At 42.1% G+C, this 17294-nt stretch overlaps 1 protein-coding gene across 2 annotated transcripts in view; it reads right to left on the reverse strand.

Annotated features, from left to right (window-relative positions):
* Positions 1–690: 690 nt before the first annotated feature.
* Positions 691–17294, reverse strand: part of LOC121008884 (cytochrome P450 2W1-like) — a 56292-nt gene continuing 39688 nt past the window's right edge. For both annotated transcript variants that reach the window (XM_040441620.1, XM_040441618.1), the window contains 8 exons: positions 16465–16627; positions 15774–15923; positions 15192–15349; positions 14133–14306; positions 11851–11992; positions 8208–8392; positions 7432–7573; positions 691–1215 (listed from right to left, as the gene is read on the reverse strand). In XM_040441620.1, coding sequence (XP_040297554.1) covers positions 1037–1215; positions 7432–7573; positions 8208–8392; positions 11851–11992; positions 14133–14306; positions 15192–15349; positions 15774–15923; positions 16465–16627 — 1293 coding nt within the window. In that variant the 3' untranslated portion in view covers positions 691–1036. The remainder of the gene's footprint in view (positions 1216–7431; positions 7574–8207; positions 8393–11850; positions 11993–14132; positions 14307–15191; positions 15350–15773; positions 15924–16464; positions 16628–17294) is intronic.

The following is a 17294-nucleotide window of genomic DNA, read 5'->3' on the forward strand; positions in this document are numbered from 1 at the left end:
AACAATAAAAAATAAACATCATGGGCATCACCGCATGCAAAAACGCCTGTACTAGTAAAATATAATTTTTTTTATCCCATACGCAAACAGCAAAACGGAAAAAAGTCAAAATGGACGATTTGCCGTTTTTTGGTTGCTTCAAAAGTGATCAAAAAGTCACTAAAACATACAGACTGCCCTGCAAAAAATTAGCCCTCACACAGCTATGTGCACATAAAAATAAAAAAAGTTATGGTGGTCAGAATATGGCAATGCAAAGTAAAAATTAGTTTTTTTCCAAAGTGTTTATTTTGTTTTCAGTAATAAAACGCAAAAAAAAACTGCACAAATTTGGTATAGTTTTAATCGTACTAAACCGGAGAATGAAAGTAACAGGTAAGTTATACCGCATAGAAAACACTGTAAAAAAAAACAAAAAACAACATAAAACTGTGGCGGAATTATTATTATTTTTTAATATAATTCCATGCCATTTGGAATTTTTTCGCCACTTCCCACTAAATTGTATGCAACTTTAAATGGAGACATTAGAAAGTACAACTTGTCCTGCAAAAAACAAGCCGTCATACGGCTATGTGAATGGAAAAATTAAAAAAAGCTATGGCTTTCAGATTGCTGGGAGTCAAAAAAAACAAAAGCGAAAAAACTGAAAATCACCTAGTCATTGAAGGGGTTAAGCCGCAGAACTAAAGAGGTTCCAGCTTTTACAGGAGGTGAGAATAGGATTTTTCTTTAGAGTAAAATGTTGAGATACTGTAACAGGGATTATTTGTCATATGGCTTGTTCTTGGGGTGTAAGAGATCCGATCCCAACCGCTAATAAATCCAGAGATAAACAGGGTCATTTATCAAACTGGTGTAAAGTAGAACTGGCTTAGTTGCCCATAGCAACCAATCAGCTTCCACCTTTCATTTTTCAAAGGAGCTGTCCAAAATGAAAGGTGGAATCTGATTGGTTGCTATTGACCACTAAGCCAGTTCTACTTTACACCAGTTTGATAAATGACCCCCAAAGTGCAGTCCTCCTGTAGACTAATTATTTCACCTCAGCACAACACTCCAGGTGAGGCTGCGGCCTTAGAGTAAAACACGGGTCGGCATCGAGGTCTAACTCCATACCAGGTGGAGGGCTAAACGTGAACTTTTGAAGCAGTCCTGTGAAAAATATGAACAGCTCCGTCTTCGCAAGACTTTCTCCCAAGCAAAGTCTTCGCCCTACAAGAAAAGCCCAAAAATGTAAGAAAAGAATTCCTGATGCAGGAGATTATTTAGGTCATTTATCAAACTGGTGTAAAGTAGAACTGGCTGAGTTGCCCATAGCAACCAATCAGATTCTACCTTTCATTTTTAATAGCTCCTTTGGAAAATGAAAGGTGGAATCTGATTGGTTGCTATGGGCAACTAATCCAGTCTTACTTTACACCAGTTTGATAAATGACCCCATATGTCTGCCACAAACTGGCTAAACTGAATAAAGGAACTGTACAGGATTAGACAAACATGGCTTTTTTCATCCAGAAAGAGCGCCACATCTGGCTTACGTCCGGTATTGTGGATTAGCCGCATTGGGGTGAACAGGACTGCGCTGCAATACCACACACAACCTGGTGTGGTGCTGTTTTTGGGTGATGCACGAATGCGCGCTGATGCAGCCGTTTTGTATTTTTGAGTACTGCCATAAAGCCTATATAAGAGCAAGCGGCAGTACCCCCATAATAAGGATAGCCAGTAGAGGAGATTTATCAAACTGCTGCAAACCTACTTAGTTGCCCATGGCAACCAATCAGATTCCACCTTTCATTTTCCAAAGGAGCTATGAAAAAATAAAGGTGGAATCTGATTGGTTGCTATGGGCAAGTTTTCCTTTACACTGGTTTTGATAGATCTCACTGATGGTGTTCTTGATAAGGAATGGCAGTACCCGAATTGTGCCAGCTCAAGGGTTCCAGTAAGTGCCAGTGTGAGCCTACAGATGGTCCTTATGTTCTCGGACGAATTTGAGATTTCGGGAACCCCAACCAAAGTTAGGGCTGGTGGGCCCGCTGTATTGCTAAGCTCCATCTGTTGCACAGCTAACCTCCACCCTAATTAGCCCGCTAAACCCCACTCTCAGCCTAGCAGTGCAGTCTGGGCACCACTGCCTGTGTCAGCCATAATTCACCCCTACAAATGCCAGCCCAATGTCTCCATAAGGGTGCATTTAAATGACCGTATTTTTGGGTCCGCATCCGTTCCGCAATTTTGCACCTATTCATTTCAATGGGGCCGCAAAAGATGCGGACAGCACACTGTGGGCACCTTGGACTTCCTTACACTTCTTCTCTCCTCCATTTTGTACTGCAGTGTCTGTGTAAGGCTAAGTTCACACGAACGTGTGTGATCCGTGGCCGTATTGCGGCCCGCAAATCGCGGGCCGCAATACACGGCCACAGTTCCGTGTGAATTCCGCATCACGGATGCGGACCCATTCACTTCAATGGGTCCGCTAATCTGGAATCGCGGAACGGCCGCACAGGACGGGACCCCTCGGAAGCACTACGGAGTGCCTCCTGGGGTTACGTCCCGTTCTTCCGTTCCGCAAAAAGATAGAACAAGTCCTATCTTTTAGCGGAACGGCCGGATCGCGGACCCATTAAAGTGAATGGGTCCGCGATCCGATGCGGCTGACCTACGGCCGGCGATCGTGCATTGCGGCCCGCTATTTGCGGGCCGCAGCACAGGCACGGGTCACACACGTTCGTGTGAACTCGGCCTAACACTTTGTAAACTTTGTAAAGGACCAATGGAGCAGTTGCTCATGGCAACCAATCAGATAGCTGCTTTCACTTTTCCACAGACTGGAATCTAATTGGTTGCTTTCAGCAGCTACTTCAGAGCAGGAACAATATAGTTAACCTTTTCCTTGCTGTGTGATGCTAAAAAAAGTGGTATTAGGCTAAATGCACACGATCAGGAATGCGTGCGGAAAATCCGCACCGTAGGTCATGTACATTGTATTCTATGAGAATTTGAAATTCTCAATGCACACGATGCAGATTTTTTCCGCACGGATTTTGACCTGCGGTGCGGATTTTAACCCCTTAAGGACTCTTTCACCTTAAGGACTTGCCCATTTTTTGCAAATCTGACCAGTGTCACTTTAAGTGCTGATAACTTTAAAACGCTTTGACTTATCCAGGCCGTTCTGAGATAGTTTTTTCGTCACATATTGTACTTCATGACACTGGTAAAATGAAGTCCAAAAAATTAATTTTTATTTATAAATAAATACCAAATTTACCAAAAATTTGTAAAAAATAGCAAATTTCCAAGTTTCAATTTCTCTACTTCTATAATACATAGTAATACCTCCAAAAATAGTTATTACTTTACATTCCCCATATGTCTACTTCATGTTTTGATCATTTTGGGAATGATATTTTATTTTTTGGGGACGTTACAAGGCTTAGAAGTTTAGAAGCAAATCTTGAAATTTTTCTGAAATTTTCAAAAACCAAATTTTTAGGGACCAGTTTAGGTCTGAAGTCCCTTTGCGAGGCTTACATAATAGAAACCACACAAAAATGACCCCATTCTATAAACTACACCTCTCAAGGTATTCAAAATTGATTTTACAAACTTTGTTAACCCTTTAGGTGTTCCACAAGAATTAATGGAAAATAGAGATACAATTTAAAAATTTCACTTTTTTGGCAGATTTTCCATTTTAATAATTTTTTTCCAGTTACAAAGCAAGGGTTAACAGCCAAACCAAACTCAATATTTATGGCCCTGATTCTGTAGTTTACAGAAACACCCCATGTGTGGTCCTAAACCGCTGTACGGGCACACGGCAGGGCGCAGAAGGAAAGGAATGCCATATGGTTTTTGGAAGGCAGGTTTTGCTGGACTGGTTTTTTTGACACCCTGTCCCATTTGAAGCCCCCCTGATGCACCCCTAGAGTAGAAACTCCAAAAAAGTGGCCCCATTTTAGAAACTACGGGATAGTGTGGCAGTATTGTTGGTACTAGTTTAGGGTACATATGATTTTTGGTTGCTCTATATTACACTTTTTGTGAGGCAAGGTAACAAGAAATAGCTGTTTTGGCACCGTTTTTATTTTTTGTTATTTACAACATTCATCTGACAGGTTTAGATCATGTGATATTTTTATAGACCAGGTTGTCTCGGATGCGGCGATACCTAATATGTATACTTTTTTTTTTTATTTATGTAAGTTTTACACAATGATTTCATTTTTGAAGCAAAAAAATCATGTTTTAGTGTTTCCATAGTCTGACAGCCATAATTTTTTCAGTTTTTGGGTGATTACCTTGGGTAGGGTATGATTTTTGCGGGATGAGATGACGATTTTATTGGCACTATTTTGGGGTGCGTGTGACTTTTTGATCGCTTGCTATTACACTTTTTGTGATGTAAGGTGACAAAAAATGGTTTATTTAGCACAGTTTTTATTAAAAAATTTTTACAGTGTTCATCTGAGGGGTTAGGTCATGTGATATTTTTATAGAGCTGGTCGATACGGACGCGGCGATACCTAATATGTATACTTTTTTTATTTATGTAAGTTTTACACAATAATATCATTTTTGAAACAAAAAAAAATCATGTTTTAGTGTCTCCATAATCTGAGAGCCATAGTATTTTCAGTTTTTGGGCGATTATCTTAGGTAGGGTCTCATTTTTTGCGGGATGAGATGATGGTTTGATCGGCACTATTTTGGGGTGCATATGACTTTTTGATCGCTTGCTATTACACTTTTTGTGATGTAAGGTGACAAAAAATGGTTTATTTAGCACAGTTTTTATTTATTCGTTTTTACGGTGTTCATCTGAGGGGTTAGGCCATGTGATATTTTTATAGAGCCGGTCGATACGAACGCGGCGATACCAAATATGTATACTTTTTTTATTTATGTAAGTTTTACACAATAACAGCTTTTTTAAAACAAAAAAATGATGTTTTAGTGTCTCCATATTCTGAGCCATAGATTTTTTATTTTTTAGGCCATTGTCTCAGGTAGGGGCTCATTTTTTGCGGGATGAGGTGACGGTTAGATTGGTACTATTTTGGTGGGCAAACGCCTTTTTGATCTCTTGCTGTTGTACTTTTTGTGATGTAAGGTGACAAAAAAATGGTTTATTTAGCACAGTTTTTATTTTTTACGGTGTTCATCTGAGGGGTTAGGTCATGTGATATGTTTATAGAGCCGGTCGATACGGACGCAGTGATACCTAATATGTATACTTTATTTGGGGAAAATGACGTTTTTGTTTATTTTTACTTGAAACTTTTAATTTTTGGGGGGAATACTCCTATTTTTTCAACTTTTTTTTCACCTAATTTTTTGTCCCACTTTGGGACTTGAACTTTTGGGGGTCTAATCCTTTACAATGCATTCCAATACTTCTGTATTGGAATGCATTGGCTGTATTAGTAATACTGTGTGTATTACTCATACAGCTTCCGGCCTTTGAGATCCAGGGGGCTGGATTTCACAGGCTCTTCACCGGAAGGCAGCGCGATGCCTTCCTTAGACATCGCGCTGCCTTCCATGCCATCGGGTCCCCCCTACAGCCGCATGGGGACCCGATGGCACCGCCGCACAGCCGCCGCAACCGCAGGTAAAAGCCGCAAACCGCAGGTCTGAATTGACCTGCGGTTTGCGCGATCGCCGATACGGGGGGGGGTCACATGACCCCCCCGGCGTTGTGACAGGATGCCCGCTGAATGATTTCAGCGGGTATCCTGTTCCTATTAACCCCCACCGCGCCGCAATGTCTGTTTTAAGTTAGGACGTACCGGTACGCCCTAAGTCCCTAAGGGGTTAAAATCTGCAGCATGTCAACTTATTTTATTTTTCATGACTGGATTTTCTCCATTCACTTAGGCCTCTTGCACACGACTGTATGGCTTTTTTAAGTATTTTGCGGTCCGCAAAAAATACGGATGACGTCCGTGTGCATTCCTTTTTTTGCGGAACGGAACAGCTGGCCCCGCATACTATCCTTGTCCGTTATGCGGACAATAATAGGACATGTTCTATCTTTGAACGGAAAAATGGAAATATGGAAACGGAAGGTACCTTCAGTTTTTTTTGCGGATCCATTAAAATGAATGGTTTCATATATGGTCCGTATACGGAACACAAAAAAACGGAACGGAAACGGAAAAAAGAAAAATTTGTGTGCAAGAGGCCTTAGTAAAATCCGCATGCGAAAAATCTGCACTAAATCCGCATGCAAATCTGCACTAACTGATGCAGATTGACCGCATGGATTTGCCTGCGAACATCTGTGGATTTCAGTGCAGATTCTCGGCACATGAATCCTGAACGTGTGCATGTTGACTTTACTGCTGTCTCTGTACAGCATTAAAATGTATGGCCAGAGCGTAGGCAAAATTCGTATTGCCCGAAGTCGCGCAAGACTTCGGTAAATTAATTTGGTATTCCTATCTGCATCTTTAAAAACATTTTAAAATAGGAATCCGAAGTTGGGTTTGGAATACCGAATTAATTCACAGAAGTCTCACGTGACTTCAGGCCATGCAAATTTTGTCTACACGCAACCAATACATTTTAATGCAGAGACAGCATTACAATCGAAGTTTTTTTGAATGAATCGACTTTGGATCTATGATCCTAAGCTCAATTCGCTCAAGAGTAGTGCCAGGCATACACCACCATATAAAAGAAATGTATGTGCGTTCAATGGTGGATTAGGCATATATGCGGCCCCAAGCAAAATTATGTCACACTGCTAATCTATGCCCTGTCATAGTTTTTTTTTTCAATTTCCATCCCATTTGGAATTTTTCTCCAGCTTTCCACTATATTGAATGCAATAGGAAATGGTGTCATTAAAAAGTAAAACTTGTCCCACAAATGACTAGCTCTCATACAGCTATGTGAATAGAAAAATAAAAAAACGCATGGCTCGGAGAAGGCAAGGAGTAAAAAATGTAAACGCAATAACGGAAAATCACAAGGTCCTGTAAGGGTTCAATTCCATCCCCTTTGGACCATAGAGCCCCACTAAGGCTGGGTTCACATCACATTTTTGTCTTACATTTAATGTATACAAAAAATGTATGCTTTAGGCCCCATTCACATGACTGTATTTTTAAGGATGTGGACCCATTCATTTCAAGGAGGCCGAAAAAAATGCCGACAGCACACCATGTGCTTTCCGCATCCATATATCTGTTCTGCAGCCCCGCAAAAAAAAAGATAGAACATGTCCTATTCTTGTCCATTTTGTGGACAAGAATATGCATTGTTACAATGGATCCGCAAAAAAAAAGAAGAATGCAAAATGGACATCATCCGTATTTTTTGGGCAACCACGTTTTGTGGACCGCAAGATACATATGGTCATGTGAATGGGTCCTTAAATGGATGCCTGCATGGAGGTCACCAATGAGTTACCTGTGGAGAAGGGCACAAAAGCTGCTTTCTTTACAAATTTCCCCTCAGCATCCAAGAAGTGGTCAGGATTAAACTGGAATGGCGTCTCCCAGTGACGTTTGTCGTACAGCACGGATGTAAGCAGCGGGATCACAGTTGTTCCCTGGGAAGGAGAATAGTAAAAGAAGATGTATTTATGTCATGGTTGTCATCTCCATTCATATGCTGAACCAACCTACCTCAGAAGCTAGAACACCATGCTACCTTGTTATGGTCATTATTAGAGGGTTTATCGGAGATGAATTTCTTGTACGGGGCTTTTATGACTGACAATTTAATATTTTTTTTTTTGTGGGGAGTGGTCATATCCACACCCCTTTTCATAAGTCAAACCCTTTTACACAGACAGCAGTGGCCCCTGAATGCGCATTTGAATGCCAGCACTGAGCCCGATGATGCATCCCGACACCATACACAAGAAATGTTCAGTCTAGTTGGTCTCCAACTTCTCTGGGAGCCTCCTGGACATTTTGGAAAAGTTGGAAAGTATGTTGTAAACGTATTCCCAAAAAAATATCCCTTATAATTGAACTGACCTGGCGATCAACCGGTTGGTATTGGTTTGGCTTTAGAAATCTGTGGTCAGCTAGTAGTATCATAGAATTGCATGCTGGCAATTCAAACAAATGGGTGACCATGTACAGTAATTACATGAATGGGACCAGTTGAACTCCCCTCCTTATCCTAGGACCCAAAAGCAGTGATGTACCCAATCTCTTCTCAAGGAATTCACTTACCTTTGGGATATGATAACCTTTGAAATACGTGTCTCTAGATGTGGCATGTGGAATATGTGGAATGAGGTTGGCAAATCTCTGAACTTCATGTACCACAGCGTTGGTATACGGCATTGCATTTCTGTCTTCAAATCTTGGTAGACGTCCAGATTCGAGAACCAAATTAATTTCTTTTTTAACTTTTTCTGCAAGTGTATAAAACGCCTTTTTTAGTTGGCATATCTCAGTGTGGTTCCTGTTTCCACCAATTTAGGGTCCATGTATGCTATTTACACTGACTCTGTACATGTAATGGATGAATGCACCTGCTCCATCAGTGACCTTAAATTTTGTCCCTTAGAGCAGCGGTCCCCAACCGCCGGGCCGCGGCCCAGGACCGGGCCGTGGAGGATTGTTAGCCGGGCCGCGGCGATCAGGGCAGTCTTTAACTCTGTACTAATGAAGCGCTTCCATTAGGGAAGAGCTTCATTGGTACAGAAGGACCAGGGAGCGGTGAAGGATCTGTACTCACCGCTTCCTGGTCCACGGCTCGGCTATCGGCTGTGCATGGCTGCGCACAGCGTGAGGTCTCTCTGTGACCTCACGCTGTGCGCCGCTATACACAGCCAGAGCCGACAGCAGAATGAAGAGGATCGCGATGGTGACCAGGAGCAGGAGAGGTAAGTGTTTTTCTATTTTATTTTATTTGCACTGGGGGCTGATGGCTGACATGAGGGGGGCTTATGGCTGACATGAGGGGGGCTTATGGCTGACATGAGGGGGGCTTATGGCTGACCTGAGGGGGGCTTATGGCTGACCTGAGGGGGGCTTATGGCTGGCCAGAGGGGGGCTGATGGCTGACATGGGGCTGACATGAGGGGGGCTTATGGCTGACATGAGGGGGGCTTATGGCTGACATGAGGGGGGCTTATGGCTGACATGAGGGGGGCTTATGGCTGACCAGAGGGGGGCTGATGGCTGACATGGGGCTGACATGAGGGGGGCTTATGGCTGACATGAGGGGGGCTTATGGCTGACATGAGGGGGGCTTATGGCTGACATGAGGGGGGCTTATGGCTGACATGAGGGGGGCTTATGGCTGACATGAGGGGGGCTTATGGCTGACATGAGGGGGGTTTATGGCTGACCAGAGGGGGGCTGATGGCTGACATGGGGCTGACATGAGGGGGGATTATGGCTGACATGAGGGGGGCTTATGGCTGACCAGAGGGGGGCTTATGGCTGACCAGAGGGGGGCTTATGGCTGACCAGAGGGGGGCTTATGGCTGACCAGAGGGGGGCTTATGGCTGACCAGAGGGGGGCTTATGGCTGACATTGGGGGGGTGTTATGGCTGACATTGGGGGGGGGGGTTATGGCTGACATTGGGGGGGTTATGGCTGACATTGGGGGGGGTAATGGCTGACATTGGGGGGGGGGTTATGGCTGACATTCGGGGGGGTTATGGCTGACATTGGGGGGGTTATGGCTGACATTGGGGGGGTTATGGCTGACATTGGGGGGGGGTTATGGCTGACATTGGGGGGGGGTTATGGCTGACATTGGGGGCTGATAGATGGCTAAAGGTTTGGGGGTTGATCTGAGCCATTTGGGGTCTGATCTGAGGTCTGATTAACATTGGGGGTCTGATCTGAGGTCTAAATAAACATTGGGGGTCTGATTGCTGGTCTGACCTGAGGTGTAATGAATTTTTTTTTTCTTATTGTTCTCCTCTAAAACCTAGGTGCATCTTATAGGGCGAAAAATACGGTACAGTGCAGCAGAGACCAGTGCAGCAGAGACCAGTGCAGCAGAGACCATAGTCAGTTTATATAGTCATTATATAGTGTTAGTTATTTTAATATGCACCTTGTGTTTTGTTATGCGCGTGAATCAGTCAGCCCCGCCCACCCCCTAAGCCCCGCCCAGAACCCCGCCCCCTCCCCAACACCCCCCCCCCCCCACCCCCCACCCGGTCCCTGGGAAAATTGTCTCGCATGAAACCGGTCCTTGGTGCAAAAAAGGTTGGGGACCACTGCCTTAGAGGGGTCCCAAATCTTTGTCGAAGCCTTTTAAAGGCACCGTTGGGGATTTTTTTTTTTTCATTATTATCGCATTGTACTTATTTTGAGCAAAAAATCTTTTTTTCAATTGTTTTTTAATTAAAATTTTGAACCCCTGTCTTTGTGCAGCCTTGAGTTTCTCTAGTAGCGGGCTCAAAATTTTCACTCTTTTCCATCTGGCAGCTCAGCTGACGGCTCCTGATCTCTGACCTTATAAGCACTCATTATAACTCAATTCTTTTCTTACTGATAAGAATGTGGCTTATGACCTTTTAGTAATTTAGTGATAAGGGTTATTAGCGCAAAGTGAATGTGAAAGTACCATTCACACAGCTAGATAGTTAACCTTTGTGACCGAATGGCTCAATATTTTTAATAAAGACCAATTGAAAAAAATTTTTTTAGCCCAAAATGAGTAAAATGCAACCATAAAAAAATTGCCCCCGCAGGTGTACATAGCCTTTAAGTCTTTGAGGCTGTATATTGTAAAAACGCAAGATAATGGAGCAGGTTTATCTGCTCATTTACACTGTACTGTACACAGTGAGCTGCACTATTTGACAAACTGAGCTCGACCACATTAGATCAAATGGAGAAATTTCCTAAAATGATTAATTATGGGGTTCCATAGACTGATCAAACTTTGCGCAACGTTTTTATAATAGTCAATGGTCTTGCACTGTAACATACGTCATGCTACGACTACAACGCGACAGTCGCACAGAAATCCAACTTTTTTAGACTGTCGTGTCACAGTCACAGCATGTTGCAGTGCGACACCATTGACTATCATTTAAAAAAATGTTGCTCGACTTTTCTTCGACAAGAAGTCGCGCGACACATGTCACCGTGTAGCCCTAACATTATGGTTGGCCAGAATAATCTTCACCATCATTTTCCTAAAGAAAACCCAGAAACCTTACCCAAGTCAACAGGAACTGTTTGCATTTCTTAGGCCTCTTTCACATCAGCAAGTTTTTAGTCTGGATGCGAAGTGCATTATGAACGGATAGCGTCCAGACTGAATCCTGACCTGTTCATCTCAATGGGTCTAAGCACAGCAGCGTTGTTTTTCATTGATCATCTGCACATTCAGGAAAACTTGAAACATGTTCTATATTGTGTGTTTTTCACACAGCCCTGGCCCCATAGAAATGAATGGGACTTGCATGAAAAACGGAAGGCATCTTGATGCAATGCGTTTTTCACTGATGGTTGCTAGGAGATGGTATTCTTCAGCTTTTTTTCATGTACATAAAAAACGCATCAAAAACTGATTGCATTTGCTTGAAAAAACTAAAACACTGAACCCAAACAGACGAAGCTGATTAAACTCACGTGCAAAACCATTAGTTTTTCCCTGAACAAACCCAAACACATTCTGTATCGCTCGTATGATATAATCCTTAGTCCGTCATGCACACCGTCATATTTTTAGATCCACCTCCGATCTTTTTGCTGATCAGATATGGACCCATTAATTTCAATGGGACCGCAAAATTTAAGGACGGCACAATAAACATACAAACATACAACGACTGTCACGTTAAATGGCAGAGTTCTAGAAATGAATATCTGAAAACTTCAGGAAACAGAACTTACTCTGCACTTCAGGATATTTCATCATCAGCAGAATCCCCCACTGCAGTGTAGTAGAGGTGGTCTCTGTCCCGGCCATAACCAAATCTAGTACTGTAGCTAGCACGTTAGCGTCATGAAACAGAGTGTCTTTATTTGTCCTTTCCTAGACCACAAGCAAGTGAATATGATGTCAGTAACATACTGTATCTTGCAGCGCTGTACAGAAATTGTCACCATTCACACCTTACGAGTGGTAAGTATGGTTCCCCACTCTAGGATGGTGGAAAGAATTAGGAGGACACGGTTGCAACTTAAAGTGGCACTGTACTGTGATAGCGACATGACAAAAGTTTTAATCAGTGGGGTTCCAAGTGCTGAGACCACCACCAATCGGTAGAACTTGGAGAGAGAACCACTCACATAGTGCTCTCTCCTCACTGCAGGAAACAGATTTGAGTTTGGCTCATAGTAGTTCTACTGAGTCTTTTTTGCTTCCATCCCTTGAAGTGAGGAGAAAGAGTTGGTAGGTGAGTGCTTCTCTGTACTTGTTTTATCAATTGGTAGGGGTCTCAGTGCTTGGACCCCCACCAATGAAAACTTTTGGTACATCACCATGACATATGATATGAAAAGTTTTCCCAAAGTACAGTGCTCTTTTTTACTTGACTCTCTTGGGGCAACAAGCTTAAAGGGGTTATGCAAAATCAAAAATATCCCACCCAATGCCAAGGCCCCCTCTATACATTATACTTACCTGCTCCCTGACACCCACGTTGCTCCGGATCCTTGCAATGCTGCCGCTGCACCATTGGAGCAGCCAATAGCAGGCTGTGACGGGAACAAGTCCCATCATGTTTATCATTTTCTAGGTGTAGAAAATGGTCTAAATTTAATCCAGCAAGGAAGCTGTCTTACATTTAGACCGATGGTGGATACGCCAAAGTTATGTAGAGGCCGGCACCTCTACATAACTTCAGCGGATCCACTGTCAGCTAAAAGGGTTATTAAGACCGGCGTCTAAAATGCCAGTCTTAATAAATGGCCCCCTAAGTGGCTTCTTTCTAAACCTCAGCTCTGGTCTCAAACTCCTCAGCAAAATATATAACTTCAGGTACACTAGCTAATCTCTGAGGTGTTATACCTTTATGACTGGTACCAATCACCTCCATTATCTAGCTAGTTACTACAGTATGCAGGTATATTGCTGGCTTTATTTCCAGCAACAGCTTCCCAGCTAATTCTTGACTCTATCTTTCTACAACTTCCACAAGCAGAGCACTACTATTCATCATAGTATAGTGTCTAAACTCCATGCGCCACAAGGACCTTCTGACATCATAGGGTCACGTAACATACTAAAGTCACGTGGCTTTGAAGCAGACACGGGACTTACCAGAAAGGTAATATCTACATCCCATGAACTGTGGTAATAAAGATTAGTAATATAATACATAAATAATAATAATTCAACCTAATGATGGTGCTTAGGGTGAGAATTTAGGGTTTGAATGTCATGTGACCATGTAACATCAGAAGGTCCTTACAGCACATGGAGTTTAGACACTACTTTTTATCATAACCAAGGTATGTGCTCTCACTACTTTCTAAAGAGCTGAATATATTAAGTCAAATTAAGTCACATCTCAAAAGGTCCTTTTGCAGCCACACACATAATGCAACAACAATAATACAATTAGCAGAAAAAAGTCAGTGTTGTTCACACATACTTATAGTGCAATTCAGTATCATACAATGCAATACATGTTACGGATCCACTGGTTATGGTTCAAGACGGAACAGTGGAACCACTGTGCCAAGTAATCGCTTTGACTTTGGGCCAAACCCTAAGGGCGTTACTCTGGCGCCTGTCCGGTATTCACCCGTTAACCGCTATAGAGTGACTTTGCTGGAGGTTAGTGACCAGACCGCTACCTCATGGGATGGTCCTAGTGTACTTGGCAGCTGATCCTAGGAGTCAGGAACACAGACAGGATCAGGAAACACACAAAACCACAGGCACAGACTGAACAAGAACTAAGACTAAAACACAGGTCTCTGGAACAGCCCAAAAGGCAGACTGGAACGAGAACAGAAACACCAGACTGCACGACAAAACATGAACAGAACTAAACTGAAACACCTCACTGGAATGAGAGGAGGTGATAACATGGGTAGGGTCTTTGGTCTACCTGTATGCTGAATGGAGGGGGACAGTTTTTTAGGGTTTATGCCAACCAGCCAAAAATCTGATGAAAAATATACAATTTCTTATAATAGCCAAGTACAATAGACATTGTCTTTACCTCTTCTTGTTTGGCAACTATAGTTTCAATGAATGTGTTTAGGCAGTTGACATCCATTTTTCTTCTTTTGGCCTGAATGTCCGTTTTTAACACTGCGCAAATCTTGTCAATCTTTTCCAGTAAGATTTTGTGGGTCTTCATAAATACCCCAAGCATTGGGTACAGGTTAAACAGCTGGGGAAAAAGTCATACATGCAATGTGTGTAGTGATATATACAGTATCTATTAATAAAAGATGTCTATGAGGAAATTGTCCTCTGGCATTTGAAGGATCTAGTAACCTTTCTACAGGGTTTGTCTGGGACTCAAATACTGATGACCTATCCTCAGGATAGGTCATCAATATCAAATCTGTGGGGGTCCAACTCCTGGGAACACCCACTGACCAGTGAATTAGATGCCCTGCATTACCATAGGATGTGTTTAATTTATGAAAAGGCGCCTAGACTGAAGTGTACAGAAGCTCTTAGGTAATGTAGACTTCAACCATCTTTCACACCAGAAAACTGGCTCACCAGACTACCAGAGAATCCTATGGTGAACCAGGTTCTCACACAATTTGAACCACTTGGAACCGAACCTGAGTTTGGGAAATGTTTTTTTACAGTATAAATCAATTTCTGAAGTTATTATGCGAAGTCTCACGAGACCTCGCAAAGTAATAACCGGCTCATCGGAGCCAATCCATTCTAATACTGCACGGAGTGCTCGCTCCGTACAGTATTGAAACAAAGTTTTATACAAATTGACTTCGGATGTTTCATCCGAAGTCGATTCGCTCATCCCTAATTAGGGCCTTAGAACTGTTTCCTCTGATGGGCAAGAGGCACAACAGTCCGAACTGGTCTCTGAACTATAAGTCGAGCTGAAAAGACGTAACAAACTAACATATAACACAATCCTATTATAGGCTACTTGGTTACTGGCCCTTTGAGGATAAACTATATATAAGCTTCTATATTTTGCTGTCTAGTTCACTTGCTATCATCATCGTTATCATTTCATAGTATTGTTCTCATATGGAAACTTATGTGCATTATAAAAACACAAACCACTTGCCTGTATGTAGGGTGAGCCAAGCAAAATAACAATATCATCAATCAGATCCAGCAAGTGCACGTAGATGGGATCACTGTAATCATACCTGTTGCCAAATAACATGGCAAAGGTAATATTTGTTGGGCCACATGAAAATTCTCTAAGTTTAAACCGCTGACCTACAAGAGAAATTAGGAGGCAATAGGTTTAATTTGGTCTACTCACGGTCACCACTCAGTGCATACAGATTTATGCAGAACTCACTGTATAAATTCAACTGCAGTGATCTCCCCCTAGTGGTGGCTGAATGGAGCCGTAAAGATACAATTTGTCATGTCACGAAAACAGAGCTTAAGTATTCAGATATATCCCATGAAATCAGAACAGAAGTTTGAACCAGCATGGTGAACATTAGCGTTAATAAGTAAGTAGTAAATTAGGTGGAACACTCGGCGGGGGAGTGAGGTCCGTTTTTAATTTTGTCATGGGATCCCGTGATTTACACCCTAAATATCAATAATAATCCAAAACCAAATATGGTGAACAGGTAAATATGGAATCAGCAATGACAATTTAAACATTGCCATAAACATTGGATCTCACCAGAATAAGAGTCAACCTTGTCTGTTAGATACTGCAGTTCTTCAATGATTTTATCTTCTATGTGCTTCTTGCCCATGCCCAGGTTCCTCATACTGGACATTGTAAAGCGTCTTGATGTCCTCCACATTTCTCCAGATGCAAAAAACACACCTTTAAAAAGTGAGACAAAGTATCTGTTACGATTTGTCTTTTGTACAATGATACCTGTAGATCAGGATAAAACTGCATAGATATATAGTAATTCCTGCTATCAGGACAATTATCTATATCCCACTTATCTTCAGATTTCAGTATTGTAAATGGGCATTACTGAAAATATCATTGCAAAGAGCATACGTTAACGTAAATATCTAAGGCTATGTTGAAACATGGCAGATTTGTTGCTGATTTTTGTTGTCGATTTTCAGTACAGATTCCAGTGCAATGTTAGCAAATGGAATTTTTATGTCCCCATTAAGCATCACAGTCAATTTAGTAGACTTTCAGAATGTCATGAATCCAAGTAAGCAAAGTTTTAAAAGGGATGTGGGTCTGAGCTGCAATTCCAGAAACAGCCTATTGGTAAGGGTGGTGCTATTTCTGGAAAAAAATTTAAATCTTGTACAACCCCTTCAAGATAATGTGGTAAGAGCTTTGGAACAGTTCACATGCATATATACAATACATTAAAGAATTAAATACAGTATCATACCATTTCCTTTTTGGATGGCATGAAATATAGGGAGAGCAGCTCTGTCTGAGAACATGTCAGCTCCCTCCACCAGGGCTTCCTTTATTGTTTCCAGCCCAGTCAGTACTACAGCCTTTTTCATGCCCAGATGAATGGTGAATATTGGACCATATTTTTCTGAAAGCTAGAACACAATACAGTAAATAAAACAAATAAAAATGACAGACAAATAGCATAACTGATAAAACAGATTGCATGGCATGCACAAACAAAGGATATTGCAAAAAGGAGTCACTTTCCTGGGGACAATCAGGTAGAGATCAGGAGGAGATGTAGGATGTACTGTCAGGTCCATAAATATTGGGACAGCGACACAAATCTAACATTTTTGGCTCTATACACCACCACAATGGATTTGAAATTAAACTAACAAGATGTGCTTTACCTGCAGACTGTCAGCTTTAATTTGAGGGTAATTACATCCAAATCAGGTGAACGGTGTAGGAATTACAACAGTTTGCATATGTGCCCCCGACTTGTTAAGGGACCAAAAGTAATGGGACAATTGGCTTCTCAGCTGTTCCATGGCCGGGTGTGTGTTATTCCCTCATTATCCCAATTACAATGAGCAGATAAAAGGTCCAGAGTTCATTTCCAGTGTGCTGTTTGCATTTGGAATCTGTTGCTGTCAACTCTCAAGATGAGATCCAAAGAGCTGTCACTATTAGTGAAGCAAGCCATCATTAAGCTGAAAAAACAAAACAAACCCATCAGAGAGATAGCAAAAACATTAGGTGTGGCCAAAACAACTGTTTGGAACATTTAAAAAAAGAAGGAACGCACCGGTGAGC

The sequence above is a fragment of the Bufo bufo genome, chromosome 7 (assembly GCF_905171765.1).
Source record: "Bufo bufo chromosome 7, aBufBuf1.1, whole genome shotgun sequence".
Classification (NCBI taxonomy): domain Eukaryota; kingdom Metazoa; phylum Chordata; class Amphibia; order Anura; family Bufonidae; genus Bufo; species Bufo bufo.